Source organism: Littorina saxatilis, linkage group LG6 (assembly GCF_037325665.1).
Source record: "Littorina saxatilis isolate snail1 linkage group LG6, US_GU_Lsax_2.0, whole genome shotgun sequence".
Lineage (NCBI taxonomy): Eukaryota > Metazoa > Mollusca > Gastropoda > Littorinimorpha > Littorinidae > Littorina > Littorina saxatilis.
Genome location: NC_090250.1, coordinates 6265477 through 6285277, shown reverse-complemented (window position 1 = coordinate 6285277; position 19801 = coordinate 6265477). Strand labels below are relative to the sequence as shown.

General features: G+C 38.3%; 1 protein-coding gene across 1 annotated transcript in view; it reads left to right on the top strand.

Moving 5' to 3' along the window:
- The window catches only part of LOC138968366 (sodium- and chloride-dependent taurine transporter-like), a 55540-nt gene extending 37217 nt beyond the window's left edge, over positions 1–18323 (top strand). The window contains exons 10-14 of the mRNA XM_070340920.1: positions 300–440; positions 2252–2351; positions 6658–6758; positions 9596–9775; positions 11247–18323. Coding sequence (XP_070197021.1) covers positions 300–440; positions 2252–2351; positions 6658–6758; positions 9596–9775; positions 11247–11513 — 789 coding nt within the window. The 3' untranslated portion in view covers positions 11514–18323. The remainder of the gene's footprint in view (positions 1–299; positions 441–2251; positions 2352–6657; positions 6759–9595; positions 9776–11246) is intronic.
- The last annotated feature ends 1478 nt before the right edge of the window (positions 18324–19801 follow it).

The window sequence follows — 19801 nt, the reverse complement described above, 5'->3', positions numbered from 1 at the left end:
TTGACCCTTATGAAATGTGACCAAAATAAGGTAGTGAACCACTAAAAGTGACCATATCTCATGGTAGAAAGAGCCAATAAGCACCATTGTACTTCCTATGTCTTGAATTAACAGCTTTGTGTTGCATGACCTTGGATGACCTTGACCTTGGGTCAAGCTCACATGTATTTTGGTAGGAAAAATGTGTAAAGCATGTGAGTCGTATGGGCTTTGCCCTTCTTGTTGGAGGTATGTATAGCAGCAGAAATCAAAATGAGAGGGCATTGTCTTTCAGTGTACTTTTGTTTTGTCTGCTTCAGTTTGTTGGTGTTGAAGGCTTCGTCACATCTGTCGTTGACCTGTACCCCAGAGTTCTTCGCAGAGGCCGATACAGGCGTGAAGTTTTTATTGCCGGTGTGTGTGTCATATCATACTTCATTGGTCTCTCCATGGTCACTGAGGTACGTTTTTTGTTTCTCTCTTTCTTCAAATTACCCAGCATTAGTTTTATTGTACCTTTATCTCTTGAGGATTGTTTAGTGTATATAACATGTACTGTACGCTTATTTCTTTGTTTTGATTCACCTGAAAAATCAGGAGTCTTAGAAATGAGCAGTGTTTGGTTGACCGTCTGTGTCTAGACCAGAACACTAAAGGTTGAGGTTTTCTCGATTGCTATTGAGGCTAGTGTTTTGATATTTTGCACACTCCTATGGTTTGATGGCCTTCAGACATGGCCCTTATCTGGTTGACCCTCATTAATTGTCAAGGTCATGGCAGGGTCAAAAGTTAGGGTGAAAAACTGGAAAATTAACATTTCTAAAGATAGAACTTCACATCCTTCCATGGTTTGATGACCTCCAGATATGATCCAAGTCTGGTTGACCCTTTTGAAATTTTAAGGTCGCATTGGGGTCAAGTTTGGGTAAACCAAAAAAAATGGTGAGAAAAACCATATTTTGCTTGAACAATTTAGACGATAGAGCATGTAAAATTCATACATTTTTGGGGTTTCATGACCTCTAGGTATGAGGTTTCATGACCTCCAGGCATGAAAAGTATCTTATGCTGGTCAGATTTCAAGGTCACAGTCAGGATGATAAACAAGAAATCAATTATTTCTTGAAAGTTTTTGACCTAGAGCACTTTATTTGATATCATGTAGGGCGAAGATGAGTCGTGTGGGCATTCGTTCTTCTTGTTTCTTGGAGTATATACTGAAAGGTTTAGTGCCTGGTCTTGGAAAGTTAGATTGCTTAAATACAGGGGGTTAAAGTCTCTTGCATGTGTATGGTACTGCTGTATGGAAACGGACCTTTTTTACAACCAATTTTTTGAAAGCAAAAAATACCAGCTGCTTGACCTCTTTTGGTGTGGTTGAAAGAATTTTTGTTTGCTTGGCACCAATGCCTTTCCTGCTTAGTACACACACAAAAACTACAGACTATTCCCTTTTTCTCAAGATGTGAATCGCTTTTCTGGTGGTGTTCATTGATTAACGCCAAACAATAATGTACCAGTATTATGGACCAAGTTTGTCTTCTTGAATTCCTCTGCATGTGGATTAGAAAATGCCATTCCCAGGGTATTTTTGTTCAGTTAATTTTAACCTCTGACCAAAACAGAAATTCTTTCAGCAACCTGACCAAAACGAGTTTTCTTTTGTAATTGCTATTGATATATTTGAGATGGGATGTGGAAGAGCTATATAGGAAGAGACTTCTGTTGCAACTGAGAAAAGGAAAAAAGGACACAGTTTTCTTGGGGTTCGGGGAGGGTTTCTGCTTCCATTTGTTTATTTCGTATCTAGTTTTTATTTATGCATTTTTATTCACTATTCGACATCTTTTAAAATATGAACACAAATTTACTGATACTGATTTTTATTTATTTATTTATTTTCCTTAACTGTTTTGTATTGATTGTTGAGTATTTTTGATGGTATTCAATTTTTTTCTTTAACAATTTTAAATATATTTCTGCTCATATTGTAGATTTATCTTCTTCTTATTTGTTAGTGTACATTGTACAATTTTATACAAGCATTATGGCAATATCACATGTTTTAAATTGTTATTTAAATATTGAAAAAAAAAGTATTATTATTTACATTCTTATAATTATTCAAATATACTTTATTGATTCTTTCAAGGCAGGATGTTTGACATGTTAAAGTGATGATATGCATGTTATGTACAGTTTTAGTCACTGTACGAAACTGTGCGAATACTAGCTGAACCGACTAAGCACGGTTTCATCCCCCCTTCCACAGGGTGGGATGTATGTATTTCAGTTGTTCGACTACTACTCTGGCAGCCGAATAGTTCTTGTTGTGGCTTTCTTCGAGTGCATCACGATCGCTTATGTGTACGGTATGTTTGAAGGAGCACAAAGGTGGTATTTTGACAAATTTCTCTGTTAATACCCATGACATCTGTTTTGGGAAAGCAATCCAGCGTGTGAAAGCAAGATACGGCCCCAGTTGGTTTTGAAGCACATCACCCAGCTCAAGGAGTTTTCATCTCACAGTCATGCTCATAACATTGTTTCTTTTCACCATAACATAGACCTGTTTGTGAGAATGTTCAATATATATGTATTATACAACCTCAATATGTTCTAGCATTGTCATAAAATGTGTATGCAAATGTGAGAAAAAACAATCAGCTTTGCATTTCAACCAACACCAACAATTGTTCAGATGTGTACAGATCAAGAGATTTGCCCTTATGTACTTCCTAAAATGTGTCTTTACACAGAATGAACTTTTTTTTAATAGAGTGTCTTTAGGTAACAAAGAACTTTCACTGTACATTTACATCTGCTTGCAAAATTTCTCTGTTGATGATAGGACTTTTTACCATAGAAATTTCTGTGAAGATAATTATGTTTGTTCAATAAAAAAATTAATTCTTCCCCCTTAAACCCAAAAAGCAGAAGTGAAGGCCAGTTTAATCATTGCTATAACTGCTCGCAGTGATAGCAGCAGGTTTATAGCCTTGAAGCCTGTACAGCATTAGGGTGGAAACAAAAGAAAGTGTTAAGAAAAGAAAAAGGACTGAGAAATACCAAAAAATCAACTAGAAAAAGAACACAAAGAACAAGGGGAAAACATTTTAGAGAAAGAAAAAAAAAGACGTACAACTGTACCTGTGAAATGAATTCTCTTTCTGGATGATTTAAAATTAAGCCCAGGAATCATGTAGTGCATTGATCTCCATACTTTCATGTCAACATTTTCATTGATACAGTTGTTATCATGTACTGCAATGCCATGCCATCATAGGGATTTCTAGAAGAAAAAAGACTAGAGTGATCATGCACGTTATAGGCTTCATATCAGTGAATTTCCTGTGCATCCTTGTTTTGTTTACCGTTCCGATTAGTTCTGTATGTCACAGTAGCCAAGTGTAAACGATGATTTGTGATGGGAAAGTTTCACATAGCCTTGATCTTGATTTACACGTTTTCACTAAATGCTTGGTTGTAAGTCTTTCATTAAATTGATGATCAAGCAAGTGTTTCTTAAAGTTTAAAACCTATCATGATAAAAAGACTGCAGATTAGAAAGTCAGTGTGTCAAGTCTATAAATCCCAACCACATTTCCAAGAAAACATATTTCTTCCCTCGATTGCTTTAATTATCAAGACTTAATTATCTGATTTTTTATAGTTTCAAAATTAGTTGAGATTGCAGGACAGAAAGAAAGCATGAAAATAATCTTCTTCAGTTTTTGTGATTGCTAGTTTGGAACCAAATTCTTACTTTCAATGATCTGTTTTGGTCTTGTACATCATGAAATGATCACTGTTAATATTTTCCCAACAGACAAATAAAAAAAATAAAAAATCTCTTCATAGAAAAGCTGCAAGGCTGCTTTCATTTAACTCACAGCTGAATAGCAATTTTGTAAACATACATTTTTATCAAGGAATTTTCTTTCTGTTTGAAATGTACATGACCAAACTTATAATATTCTCAGGTCTTTTCCCTACTGGAGGAAATTCCTGTTTTAAAATTGGCATTTCAGAAGTTGGTACAAAAATATGAATGAAAAGCTTCACACCTATGTAATTCCTTAACAGTAGCTCAACTCATCAGTATCCTGCTGACGTTGTTTTGCCATGACTGCAGTGTTTTGTACTACTCAAGATGCCTTTGAATTGGCTTTCTGTCCTTGTTGCTTTATAAAGTTTCCACTTTTCTTTTTGTTACCGAGATAATTTTGATCCTCTGAACATGTGCTCCTATTAATAGACGAATTCGGCAAACAACTCTGTGTTTTTATGAACTGTGAAACTGTTGTATTGCTTGAAGCCGAGGTGAGACAAGCTGATCACTCAATGGGATATCTAGTGAAAGCTTGCCTCATCTTCAAGGGACACAACTATTGCTTGAAGCCAAGGTGAGACAAGCTGATCACTCAATGGGATATCTAGTGAAAGCTTGTCTCATCTTCAAGGGACACAACTCTTCATCATCCCATAAAATGTACCCTGACAGAGTTATCTCCTCTTAATCGTCTGTTTTTAAAGCACACTGTCCTTCAGAGGCTACTAAGTTACCTGGGATTCTTTACTTACAACTCTCTTTGATACAGGTCACACCTTTTTGATGCCTAATTTTATGTGCGGAACCTCAAGAACACATATTTTCCAAAAATAAAGCAAACCTATGAAATATATACCTTCCGATGTGATCGATATATCTTCTGAACTGACAAAGCTCTTAGAAATCAACTAAGAAAAGTAAAGTACTTTTCTGATCGTGTTTAGTAGTTTCCGTCAGATAGTTCTGATGTAAAAGCAGGAATAACTGGCATGATCTGTAACAGAGATTTATCAAGATGTAATCTGGGGGGGGGGGGGGGGGGGGGGGGTCCAAAGCTGTTCTGAAGAGTGCTTTTGTCTGTCAACAAACATTGTATTGCCAGCGGAGTCACAGAAAATGTGTTAGGATTCTAGGTGGTGAGCTTTAGATAAGGGGAGGGGGTGAAGAACTAAGCCAGTGAGGAGTTACCTGAGACAAGACAAGTATACATCATTTGTGTTCACATTGAAAAGCATATTGTGTCAGTGTACACTTTCACAACTATCTCAGTTTATGTATTCGTGACAGTCACACCGTCACAGACTCGCACACACACACACACACACGAGCACACACACGTACACCATACCTGTTAGCCAGTGTCACCTCAGTGATGTTAAGTCATACATCAGGCTAGAGAGCTCGAATAGGATCCACAAGTTTCTGAGCTAGGAAAGCAGCTGTCTTCCTAAGAAAAAAATGGCCCTGAGCAGAAAATACTCCTCAAAGAAAAAGAATCTACTTCCTTTTTATTTTGTCAGAAATAATGGCTCAAGAGTCGCAACACATTGTGTGTGCGTTCTAGCTGCCAGGAAGATATTTTGTCCTGTCTAGCCTGAAGTATAAGAACGTGTCGGGAAAGGGAAGGAAGGCAGCTACAGAATTGTGTCACATCAGTTATCTATGCTTAAATTCCATCCATGGCTCATCTGTCATTTAAAGCCCTAGTAATGAGAAGACAGTTTCTTGAGAATAAACTTCTGAAGTGCAACTTGTGCTGTGCTAGATCTGTGTATAGTATTTGTAAGTGCAGCCAATGTGCAATTGCCGTTTGATGTGAACCTGTAGACTTGAGGTCCAGGGTAATTCAAAACGCTGTTTGGGAAAGAGAGAGGCTTTAAATATGTAGTTTTGCCAACTGAGTGTCATTTGTATTCAGTTACATTGTTCAATTATAGGATGATTTTCACACTTAGACCAACAGGCACACGCATATACACACACACTCACTGACATACACACAATGCAGCACAACGCAAGACAACATAAAACACAACAACACAACTTGTAGAACCTTTTCAAAACATGAATGGTTGTCCGTGGCAGCTGCATTCAGGATAAAAAACTGAAGTGTTTTCTTGTAGTCAGTATATTGTATGTTAGCCAAATTGCTATGAGAAGAAATTTCAGAATGTTCCTCAGTTCAGAAACGTTGAAATCAACAACGCCTGTGAGATAATTGGCTAAAGATCATTGTGAAATGAAGGGGGATAGGCTTAGAGGTAGCAAGGGTATGAATGACAAGGACTATAAGCATAAAGTAGGAATTGCTGATTGTTCAGTTTTGAATATATAGTCAGTTACAGTTCATACAAATACGTTTGGTGTTTCTTTGTCTTTTTTGAAGATTGACAATAAAGTTTGATTTTCATTAACTGTTCTGCATTCTGTTTTCTGTCTGTTATTTTTTTTTAAATCAGTCCCCCTTTGGTAAGTATAGTAGCTTTTCAGTGGACTTTGAAGCAAAATTTAAATCGGTCTTGAAGAATAAAAAAAAGATATTTTTGAGAGAAAAAAATCTATCAAGACCAAGAAACTTCCGCTGTCCTAGATAAGCGAGCTTGGCTTCTATTGCATGTGTTGTCACTTGTTTTGTTCGTGGGCTTTATTCAGATAGAAGAAGATAAAAAATTGTTTGTGACCTGCTGTACGTCCGCGTGAACACAATGTTAGATCATGGTTTGCACGCTGTGTGATATTTTGCAAAACATCTGCATGGGTTGACCCCAAAGGGCACACACTGGTGTCGGTGTGTGTGCGTTTGCCGTGACCGCCGTTTCATCTTTTTTCCTTTTGGTGTCTTGCAGGGATAGACCGTTTTTACGACAACCTTGAGATGATGTTTGGGTTCCGTATTGGCCCCGCCATGAAAATCTGCTGGTGTCTCCTTACCCCAATCTACACTTTGGTGAGTGTCTGTTATGGTGTACCAGGGCCGGATCTGGGGGGGGGGGGGGGGTCCTGGGGTTCCGGAAACCCCCCCCCCCCCCCCCCCCCCCCCCCCCTGGCCATCCAATGTACCTCTCAGAGAGAAAAAAAAGTGGACTTTTTAAGCTCTTCCCCCAACTCCCTCAGTTTATTTGGTCTTCTAAAACTATTTCAAATTATGAACAACATAAAGTCGACAACGGCCTGCCCTCCCCGTTATAAGTCCATCATCATAGTAATATTCAAAGTAAAGAGTCCTGTCAGACTTATTTACTAGGCATATATGTCTTTGGGATTATTCCACTGAACCACTATGGTAAATGAATATATGAAGTACTTTGTTACTGTTGAAAATGTGTAATTTTGATTCCCAATTGCAAGGAAAGACCAAAAAATGACCTCACAAATGCAAAATTTTCTCGGCTTCTGGGAGGCTTTGCCCCCCAGACCCCCCAGAGGGGCGTTGCCCCTGCACCCCACCGGGGCCTGAACGGCCCCAGGACCCCTGCCTTCAGTTGGAACCCCACCCCCCACCCTCAAACGAACTTGGTCCGGCCCTGTGTACTAATTAGTGTAGATAGATGCATGACTGATGCATATCATGGACACTTTCTTTTTACATTTAGTCAAGTTTTGACTAAATGTTTTAACATAGATGGAGAATCGAGACTTAGGGTTGTGGTGTCCGTGTGTGTGTGTGCTATTGAACCGATCTTAATGAAACTTCACATGAGAGCTAAGTATGATATCCCCAGACAATTTTTCCCTTTTTGACTCACATGCGAAGCAAAAGTGAGTCTATGTACTCACCCGAGTCGTCCGTCCGTCCGTCCGGACATCCGTCCGTCCGTCCGGAAAACTTTAACGTTGGATATTTCTTAGACACTATTCAGTCTATCAGTACCAAATTTGGCAAGATGGTGTATGATGACAAGGCCCCAAAAAACATACATAGCATCTTGACCTTGCTTCAAGGTCAAGGTCGCAGGGGCCATAAATGTTGTCTAAAAAACATCTATTTTTTACATTTTTCCCATTTTCTCTGAAGTTTTTGAGATTGAATACCTCACCTATATATGATATATAGGGCAAAGTAAGCCCCATCTTTTGATACCAGTTTGGTTTACCTTGCTTCAAGGTCAAGGTCACAGGAGCTCTTCAAAGTTGGATTGTATACATATTTTGAAGTGACCTTGACCCTGAACTATGGAAGATAACTGTTTCAAACTTAAAAATTATGTGGGGCACATGTTATGCTTTCATCATGAGACACATTTGGTCACATATGATCAAGGTCAAGGTCACTTTGACCCTTATGAAATGTGACCAAAATAAGGTAGTGAACCACTAAAAGTGACCATATCTCATGGTAGAAAGAGCCAATAAGCACCATTGTACTTCCTATGTCTTGAATTAACAGCTTTGTGTTGCATGACCTTGTAGGAAAAATGTGTAAAGCAGTTCTTAGTGTATGATGTCATTGCTAGGTTTAGTTATTTGACCTTGACCCTGAAGTTCAAGGTCATGTAAAGGTCAAGGTCAAGCATGTGAGTCGTATGGGCTTTGCCCTTCTTGTTTTGATAAATATTATTGATTACATCATATCCGGCTTTTCGTGAAAGTTGAGGCGGCACTGTCATGCCCTCATTTTTAGATCAAATCGATTGAAATTTTGGTCTTCGATGAAGACCGGACTTTGGTATTGCTTTTTAGCTTGGAGGCTTAAAATTTAATTAATGACTTTGGTCATTAAAAATCTGAAAATTGGAATTAAAATTAATTTTTTTATAATATATAACAATCCAAAAATAATGTCATCTTATTCTTCATCATTTTCTGATCCAAAAACATATAAATATATTATATTCAGATTAAAAACAAGCTCTGAAAATTAAAAATATATACAAAATTATGATTAAAATTAAAGTTTCGAAATCGATTTAAAAACAATTTTATCTCATTCCTTGTCGTTTCCTGATTCCAAAAACATATACCAGTAGATAATGTTATGTTCGGAGTTAAAACAATCTCAGAATGTTAAGAAAGAATAGAGATACAGAGGAGGACTGCTGGTGATGCTATACGGTCTTGGTGAAAAAATGCAGTGCGTTCAGTCTCATTCTGTGAGTTCGACAGCTAATGACTAAATGTAGTAATTTCGCCTCACGCGACTTATTTTATATCTGATTATTCAGCATATTTTATATACAAATGTAGTCTTGTTTCTCTCTTGTTCTTTTGAAGAAAAAAAATATTGTAAATGTATTCTGTCTTGTCACAGCAGGTTGCATATTGTGATCGGTAAAAAGCTCTCACATTGTCATTGACTTGAAGGCTCTCTTGTCAGTCTTTGCAACTGTAATGACAAAAATGGTATCTCCTCATCAAAGAAACACACACACACACACACACACACATACACACACACACACAAAAAGGCACAGAGAGTCGGACAGACATGATTCAGGAATTGTTCAATTATATGGTGATATTCACGATCGAACACACACACACACACACAAATGCATGCACTCTCACACACACACACACACACACGGATGCACGGATGCACACACACACACACGGATGCACACACACACACACATGCACACACACGGATGCATGCATGCACACACGCACACGGATGCACACACCATACGCACGCTCGCACACACACACACATACACATGCACACAGTCAGTCTTTTACTCTTAACTTTCAGATGTGCCAGTCCTACTTTTCACCTTATTTTCAAACAAATTATCCGGCAAACACAATATTGAAATGATGACATGCTTTGGTTTGTTTCCACGGCAGGTAATCTTTGTGCTGGGGTGCATCAGTTACTCTGACCTGACGTATCAGCGCAAGCTTGTCACATACCAGTACCCAAAGTGGGGCATTGCCGTGGGATGGCTGCTGGCTGCCATGTCTGTCGTCTTCATCCCCATTATCTTCCTCGTGAGGTACTTCTCCACAACTGGTACTTTATCTGAGGTAAGGCTCACTTCATCACAACAGATTTTTGGCTCATCTGAGTAATCAGTGAGTCTGACGTTAGTAATGAGCAGTGCTTGTCTGTATGGACTGGCGGATGGCAGGCTTACCGTCAATCCCAACGTGAACAAAAAACTTTATTCACATCAGTAGTACATTTTCAGTATACCTCAAATGTACTGAATTTTGTTGGCAGTACATGTTTGATACCTTTTAGGTTCATTTTCAGGCAATTGGTACAAATTCACTGTGTTTGCAGCTTATTTTTGGTATACCAATTTTGTACCGATTTCTGCAGGGAAGGGAAGTAACTGTTGGACAACTGTTGAGGCTGTAGTTGTTTCCCTTTATCTTTGAAGCAGCTAAATCAATGTGGCACACTATTTAAAATTAGCTTCTTTGTAAGGTGTTTCAATTTCTTTTACCGGCACTGTTGGCCTAGTGGTAAGGCGTCCGCCCCGTGATCGGGAGGTCGTGGGTTCAAACCCCGGCCGGGTCATACCTAAGACTTTAAAATTGGCAATCTAGTGGCTGCTCCGCCTGGCGTCTGGCATTATGGGGTTAGTGCTAGGACTGGTTGGTCCGGTGTCAGAATAATGTGACTGGGTGAGACATGAAGCCTGTGCTGCGACTTCTGTCTTGTGTGTGGCGCACGTTATAATTATGTCAAAGCAGCACCGCCCTGATATGGCCCTTCGTGGTCGGCTGGGCGTTAAGCAAACAAACAAACAAAATCAATTTCTTTTCAAGCTCTTTGTTAAAAGGCTCAATGTTTTTTTTATTTGTCACAAAAAGTGTTATTTGCATGGTAAATGGGCCAGAATTGACTCTTTTTGTGTGTTCGGCTTTTGGGGGTAAAACATTCAGTCTTTTGAAAATATATTCATCTTCAAAAACAATTAAGATTGATTTTTTTTGTTTCTCTTCAAAACTCTATCTTAATTGTTTTAGACTGATTTTTTTTGTTTCTCTTCAAAACACTGTCTAAAAAGATCCAATTTGCACATATTTTGTTTACTTGGGATATATCATAGGCACAATACAACAAACAAACAAACAAAAACCTAAAAACAATATAGCACCTTTTCCAACTTTGACAGAATTTCTAAAAATCATTCCTCTGCTTTTTATTGAAAGTCTCTGTTATCTTGTTAAGACATCATTTTTCACACACACACAAAAAAAGAGTTTTTAGTTTCACCATTGCAATCATTACAAACACAGCATTGCTGGCAGCCTGTTTGGCTGTTCCATAGATTCCTAAGTAGTTGGAAGAACTGTCTGCCTGCCTTTTATCTTGTCATTTTTAATCAGAATTGGCTTACATGTGTCTATGATTTAATTTTGTAATTTCAATCCGAAGGTTGGCTTCTTTTGTGTCAGTGTAACTTCAGTAGAACATTGGCATTGGTACTGAGAAGGTTGGTGTCTTTTGTGTGCTTTTAGTAGATGGTTTGAATGTTGTGTGCAGCGCATCAGATACCTGACAATGCCTCGCCTCCGTCGCCACCAGGTGCGCCCCACGGAGGACATGGACACGGTCATTCTGGAGGAGGAAGTTCACTACCATGACCTGGAGGCTAAGCTGGAGGGGGGCAGAGATTCCCTGCTGTTCGAAGCTCATTTCTCGCCTGAAAAAACTCCCCAGAGCACCAACGATGCTCTGCTCTCAGAAAATCACGCGCTTCAGGACATGGAAAAGAAGGACTTGCAGAACACGTCCATGTTAACGATTTAACAGAACACGTTCAAGGGAACGCTTGTAACAGGAAATGTCCGTGGGAGCGCTTCTAACAGAAAACGTCCATGGGAACGCTTGTAACAGTAAATGTCAATGGGAACGCTTGTAACGATAAATGTCTATGGGAACACTTGTAACAGTAAATGTCCATGGGAACACTTGTAACATCAGAACGATGTTGGGCAGCTGTGAATTTAAAATGTCGATTTTACTGAAATCGAATGCATCTAAAGTCAAATGAAGAATACTTTGTATAAAGCACTGTAACTTTCAGTCCCATTAAGTTCAGAAAGTAGTTTTCTTTGAACACAAGTAGACATTGCTATATGTGACTTCCTGTTGTCTGATGGAGAAACAAAGTCCAGCTCTCTTAACATTGTACATATGCGTGGATCAGGTTTTTAATTTCATATTGAAGCGAAGAAAATAAAATTAAGACTAAACTGTGTGATAACTTCTCCAAGTTCAGTTAACTTAATTAAATCCTGTTGGTAATATATGTTTTATTTTGACATAGGTTCTCTATGGTTGCTTGTTTCATCTAATATGTGTATCATATCACTTTGAATTTCATATCTTTAAACAGCACAAAAAAACAAAACAAATCCATGGCAGCAATTTTTCTCAATAAATGTTTCAGTGACTTACCATTCAGAGGCTTATTTCTTCCTTTGAATAACTTCACCTAAATGTAGTGTTGGAATGCATCATACAGACTGAACGTCAGTTTCAGAAACACTCGAAGGTAAAAATATCTTGAACTACATGAACACTCACACACACGCACACACACGCACACACACCCACACAGTCTACAGACATGAGCTCACACACACACAGACATGAGCTCACACACACACACACACACATACACACACACACATGTGTGCACGCCCACTGCTACCAACACCACAACCATCACTCAAAGAGATAAAGCAAAAAGCTGTGGCTTCTCGCATCATTTTTGCCATTTTCTTTTCATCAGTATATGAACATATGAATTGTCTGTATAGTAGATTATCCATTTGACCCACTATGGTGTTGAACCCACCAGCAATTGTGATCAGTCACAATATAGTATTTGAGCCATATCATGAGTCGAGTGCAGGCGTTTACTAGGTGACATTCCTTCCTCTTTTGGTTTTGCAATTGTGCTACCCTTCTTTTTTTGTTTGAAAAGGAAGCTTTTTTCAGGTAGATTAATATCTTGATATAGACATTGGGTACAGTGGTAACTGTGAGGAGAGGACACCTTTATAACCAGGGTTCTTACCTGCAAGTGTCTTAATAGCTTTTATGGCAGGTACGTACATCCTTACAGAAAAGAAAAGTCGGAGTGAGATTGCTGTGAGATGGCACCAACCTGGCTGCCATGCACTTCAATCAGGTGTATCCCTTATACCCCCAGAGCGCCCAATATCGCCCGCTCCAGCTCCCATGTGCACATCCCTGAAACCCCCGCTGTACACAATGCTACCTGTGACACATATCTCTTTCCATTTCTATCGGCTTCCTGTGATGTCTGAACATTTATTATTCTGGAAAACTGGCAGTAGTTTCTTAGCTACAATTTGAAATTGAGAGAGTTATACTTTCCATGCCATGGGGGTAAGCAGGATAGATCGCAGGACAAGAGAAAGTGTCGGTTGTTTGGAGGTTTTTTGTTTTTTTTCATTGGAAGCGCTTCTTGTCACAGATACCACTGTAGTTTGATTATTAATTATTTCCACATTATAGTTTGGCAGCCTGAATCATTTACTTTCCCCCTGTTCCTTGAGTAGAGGTAGAGCCTGTACTACCTGTGTTGCAACTGGAGGATGAGGTTAAGGGGTAAATGTACTTTCAGCTGTGAAGAGAGGCACTAACATCGCTTGACATTTGCTGACTGTTTGTGTTTTCTTGGCTGACATTGTGAATGTCATGAGGATGATTTTATGTACTGTACATGCAGCTTGGCATTTTGCCAGGGTGATGTGTTTGAGAGTTTTGTTCACTGAAGAGATTGAAGCGTTCATGCACGCAGTTCCCAGTGAGGCTGTGCGGTGATGGAAACAACAGCAGCTTGTAATAATCAACAATCCAACAGGTCTTGTTAATATGAAGTCGGTGAATTTAAAGATGCGCATTTTGTTCCTGTCCATTTTCATTCTTTTTTCAAATGAAGAGATCTGTCTTGCCTCTTCTTTTGTTTAGTGTGTGTCACAGTTAATGTCATACATGTGGGTTTTCTGGTGGGTCAAATTTCTGTGTCATGATTTGGGTTATTAGGCTTGTGTGTTGATTATTTCAAAAGTACACAGTTGAACCTTTAAAAGAACAATAAATCTTGCCCTTAGCATGTTGAGCATTGCATTTTCACTCAAATTTTGTATGAAAATATAGCTAGCTTAATCTATGAATGAACTTCATGGTCTTTATTTTTGTTATCTTCAGTGCATATCATTGATGCTTAGTTTTGTATGGTTTTGTTTGTGTTTTTTACATGTTTTTTTAAAACGAATTTTTGTTTTAAACAAGGAAGAAGAAAAATGGAAGAAAGATCAAAACTTCAAGTCGAACTGTATTGCTTACTATATGGATAGTGTTGTTTGTGCTTATCTTGCATGTGTAGAAAATACTTGGATTGGATTCGTGCAGGGGTGCAGTTCTGTACAAAGTGTAAATATATTATCTCATGCGTCCAATGCTTTTTTTTGATTGGTCCTCGTGCTGAACGTCAGATAATTATAATGGTGACATTGACAAAATGAATTGAGAATATACTTTCAGGAGTTTAATTTCTTTGAGAATGTTCAAGTGCAGAAAACTGAGCATAAAAGGGATATTACTCCCCCACATGTCAAAAAGAATGAAGTAAAGCATTAACTCTTACCAGTTCGGGGGTTTTAGGGCATATTTTACAGTGCTGTTGGTGCCTACTTGCCGAGTGGCTATCTGGGGTCATATTCTAAATGAAATATAGAAAGTTATATATCAAATGAAAGGAAAATGAATAAGCTTTTCATATTTGCAAAGAGAATTGTGCTATCTTTAAAGGTAAAAAATGTTATGGGGGTGACAACATGATTTTTGTTGAAGTTTGTACGCCCATTATTTGGAACTTGTGACAAACACAAAGAAGACATTTTTTTTGTGTTCAGTTTATTTTAGATATGCTGCTAACTAGTCTGTTTTGGCATTCATTTTACATAACATAGCAAAGTTTTATTGAGTTTTGCTGATAAACAAAAAAGTTATTGTCACCTGAATACCCCCACCCAAATTTCAAAGTTGGATGTTTCATGACATACGCATGCCTAAGGCAACACACACAAAAAGTCTTGTTTACGGTATCCCGACCGACCCTATTTTTTCCCGCGACCCTAGACTTTTTTTTTTGGCATTTGGGGGAGAGAAAAAAAAAAGAAGAAAAAAATTGGCAAAATAACTTAAAAATATGGTTTTTTGAAAAGAAAAAAAAAGGAAAAAAAAAGGTCTTTGTTTTTTGGCAAAATAACTTAAAAATATGTTTTTTGGGGGGAAAAAAAGGAAAAAAGAAAAAAAAAAGTCCCGACCTACCGACCCTATTTTATTGGCCTATGTTACCGTTAACAGACTTTTTTTTGTGTGCCTAATAATGCATTCTTATAACTAACTTATAACAAAAACCCAGCTTGTTTCTGTCATAAAGTGTGTCTAACATATGAGTCTATCCACTGTCCGACCCATCCAATGTAAAATAACAATTTTTTTTTTCGATAATTAGATAATTGGTCAGTGGAAAACTACAGGGGGGGGCATCGTAAGCTTGCTTACGATGGGTAAGGGGGCGAACTGGTAAGAGTTAAAAACAAAAACAGACAAGCTAACCAACAAAATGTATCTTTAAACTTGCCATAACATAGAATCTCATTATTGTTTACAATCCACAACAATGCAATTTGGCATGTTTCCCATTTTGTTTAGACTCTGCTGGTTTTGCAAATTTGAAATCACTATCCATAGTTATTGCTTTTTAGTTGTTAACAATGACATTGCTGTTGTTATTAGCATCATTATTTTATCATTATGTGTGTGTGGACAACTGTCTTTTTAGTTGTTAACAATGACATTGCTGTTGTTATTAGCATCATTATTTTATCATTATGTGTGTGTGTGGACAACTGTCTTTTTTCCACATTCAGCCAAGATGAAAAATTTTGTATCTTTTTAGATTCCATGTTTCATATTTTCAATTTGTCTACATTTTTTTGTGTTCAGAAATATTCTTTACCTTCTAATTTCTTTTTCTTTCTATCCTTTTTTGTTTTTTTTGTTTTGTTTTTTTGGTGGCTTTGCGACCTGTTCTCTTTCTCTCTTCCTTTGTCCTTCTTTCACACTTAAAAAAAAGTGTTTAATTGTAAGTGGTTTCTGTGTGCATGTGTCTCAAATATGATCTCTAGTTCTAGTCGAAATGAATCGGATGTAAACTCCAGTAGCCAAAGACGTCTATGCTGACTAGTTTACATTGACTAATGTTGTACGCACAGGGACCTGCCTTGCCAGGCTGCATGCAGACATAGTAGACGTCTTTGTTTGTATTTTGGATTCACCTGCGCCGTCTGGCATGGGTTGAGTAGAAATCAAAACGAGTCAATGTTCGCTTTTATTTGGATTTTGATGTAACAGGTTGTTTTGGTTCCTAAATGCACTCGTCTGGATTTTTCATTGATGCTTTTGATGTAATGTTTGTATAAATTTAAGTTCTACATTCAGTGAAAGTAATATTGCTGCAGTGAGTCATGTTTTATTAAAAAAAAAAAAAAAAAAAAAAAAAAAAAAGCACAAAATATCTCATACAAACCCTGTGAATGAAAGCAACATCTTTGAGACAATCTCATTCTCAGTTTTGAGACAATCTCATTCTCAGTTTTAAGACAATCTCATTCTCAGTTTTGAGACAATCTGAGGTTTGGTGTACCAGGATCGTGCAATCGTTGAACTTTTAGTGCAGAATAGAAGAATAACCACACACACACACACACACACACACACACACACACACACACACACACACACAACCACCCACACACACACACACACACACACACACACAACCACACACAACCACCAGATAACACTCACAATAATAAACGCGCACAGACACCTGTATGTACACATACACACACCTACTGACACGCAACACACACACACACACACACAACCACCAGATAACACTCACAATAATAAACGCGCACAGACACCTGTATGTACACATACACACACCTACTGACACGCAACACACACACACACACAACCACCAGATAACACTCGCAATAATAAACGCGCAGACACCTGTATGTACACATACACACACCTACTGACAGGCAACACACAACCACACACAACCACCAGATAACGCGCACAGACACCTGTATGTACACATACACACACCTACTGACACGCAACACACACCCACACACACCCACACAACCACCCGATAACACTCACAATAATAAACACGCACAGACACCTGTATGTACACTGACACACACCTACTGACACGCACACATGTACTCGCACACAGACACACCTGAACACAGTTGTCAAAAGTTTGCAAGGGTGAGAGAAAAACTACTTTCTAAATTACCACTGAACATTGATCTCAGGAAACCAATTTTTGACTCACATGCGAAGCAAAAGTGAGTCTATGTACTCACCCGAGTCGTCCGTCCGTCCGTCCGGACGTCCGGAAAACTTTAACGTTGGATATTTCTTGGACACTATTCAGTCTATCAGTACCAAATTTGGCAAGATGGTGTATGATGACAAGGCCCCAAAAAACATACATAGCATCTTGACCTTGCTTCAAGGTCAAGGTCGCAGGGGCCATAAATGTTGCCTAAAAAACAGCTATTTTTCACATTTTCCCCATTTTCTCTGAAGTTTTTGAGATTCAATACCTCACCTATATATGATATATAGGGCAAAGTAAGCCCCATCTTTTGATACCAGTTTGGTTTACCTTGCTTCAAGGTCAAGGTCACAGGAGCTCTTCAAAGTTGGATTGTATACATATTTTGAAGTGACCTTGACCCTGAACTATGGAAGATAACTGTTTCAAACTTAAAAATTATGTGGGGCACATGTTATGCTTTCATCATGAGACACATTTGGTCACATATGATCAAGGTCAAGGTCACTTTGGCCCTTATGAAATGTGACCAAAATAAGGTAGTGAACCACTAAAAGTGACCATATCTCTTGGTAGAAAGAGCCAATAAGCACCATTGTACTTCCTATGTCTTGAATTAACAGCTTTGTATTGCATGACCTTGGATGACCTTGACCTTGGGTCAAGGTCACATGTATTTTGGTAGGAAAAATGTGTAAAGCATGTGAATCGTATGGGCTTTGCCCTTCTTGTTTTCAAAGCAGTGATAGATATACGTAGACTGATGGGAATAAAGCTGAAGTTTGGTGAAAAAAGGAGAGAAGAAGAAAAACACAAGATGTAAACATTTAAGAAACCTACTTAATTACATTGTGAAATAGTATGGTGTGTTTGTCTCTTTTGTCGATTGTGGTGGAATGATTCTATGGAGGTGACTTATTGTTTACGGGGTGGGAGGAGGTGGGCGGTCAATTAATTGTCAAGATGATGATGCAAGTAAAAGAGGTATACAAAGGTCCAAGGGTAAAAAACATGTTAAAATGTACTGACATTAGACGACTGTTAAGTGGCCAAAACTATCTTTGTACCTTTTTGTAACAATCATCATTTTCTCATCAGTGTTATACTTAAAATGAAAGAATGTTTTATTAAAAGGAAAGTTTTTAGAAGTCGAACTGCTGTTTGCTTGCATTTGTTCGCGCGTGTGTGAGAGTGTACGTTGGTGTGTGTGTGTATGTTAGTGCGTGCGTACATGCACGTGTTTGTATGTGAGTGAGAGGGGTATGGACAGTGGTACCTCAGCCCCTTCGATGAGAGGACACCTCCCTTGAAAGGACATTTGCTGTTGTCCCTTTCTGAAATTCTCTGTTTACCTGGCGTTTCAGCTCAGGTACCACTGTACTTCAACATGCAAATAAAAGAAACTGAAGACTTCATTTTTCAACCTCACACTAAACACACAACGTTTGGAAGAATTTAGACTAGGAATGTAATGTTCAAACTACTGTATACGGGCTTTTAAGAATTCAATGAAGACATGTTACGCTGGGCAAAAAGTGGCATTTTGCAACTTACTAAAATACTCCAAAACCTAACACAACGCCTCTTTGCTCTAACCTGTGTAAGTTCTCTGTCGACTTAAGGAAATAACCTAAACACATGCAGTTCTATATTTAATGTTAGGATCATCGAGTGAGCACAACCGGATCGTGGACAAACGCACGCATGCACACTCTCTGTCTCTATCTCTCTCATTATCTCTCTCAACATTCCTAAGGCAAACTACCAGCACTGATAGTTTTAAGAGCAGATATTTGTCTTATGTAATGAAGTCAAAGTAAATGATATTTGTCTTAAAAGGTATTCATTTTTTGTATTAAACATGCCCCTCTCCTCTGTATTGGTATAAAGTACACAAACCCTTTTTGGATGAAGGGACTTAAAAACCAACCACTATTTAGATGTGTGATGATCTTAGCAATGTCTTGCTTGTTTGATTGATTTTCTTTAAAATGTAATGTATGGATTAGAGCATGATGTTGAGAAAGTGCAAGCTGCACAATACCACTTAATTCACATCAATTAACTCGCAATTTACCTCAATGCAATGCATTTTGTGTACATATGTATAATGTGTTTTCACTTTAGTTATCTGTTAAAATGTAGAATTTTAGTTTTTCTATTTTCTATTTTTTATGTTGTATTTTTATTTCATTTTTGTAGTTAGTCCCTCTTTAGGGCGAGGGCTGGATGTAAAAAAGCAGACCACTGCTTAATCTACTACCCTCGTTAAATAAAGAATTGTCATTGTCATTGTCTCTCTCTTTCTGTCTCTGTCTGGATGTCCCTATGTCTACTATCTCTCTGTCTGGATGTCCCTATGTCTACTATCTCTCTGTCTGGATGTCCCTATGTCTACTATCTCTCTGTCTGGATGTCCCTATGTCTACTATTTCTCTGTCTGGATGTCCCTATGTCTACTATCTCTCTGTCTGGATGTCCCTATGTCTACTATCTCTCTGTCTGGATGTCCCTATGTCTACCATCTCTCTGTCTGGATGTCCCTATGTCTACCATCTCTCTGTCTGGATGTCCCTATGTCTACTATCTCTCTGTCTGGATGTCCCTATGTCTACCATCTCTCTGTCTGGAT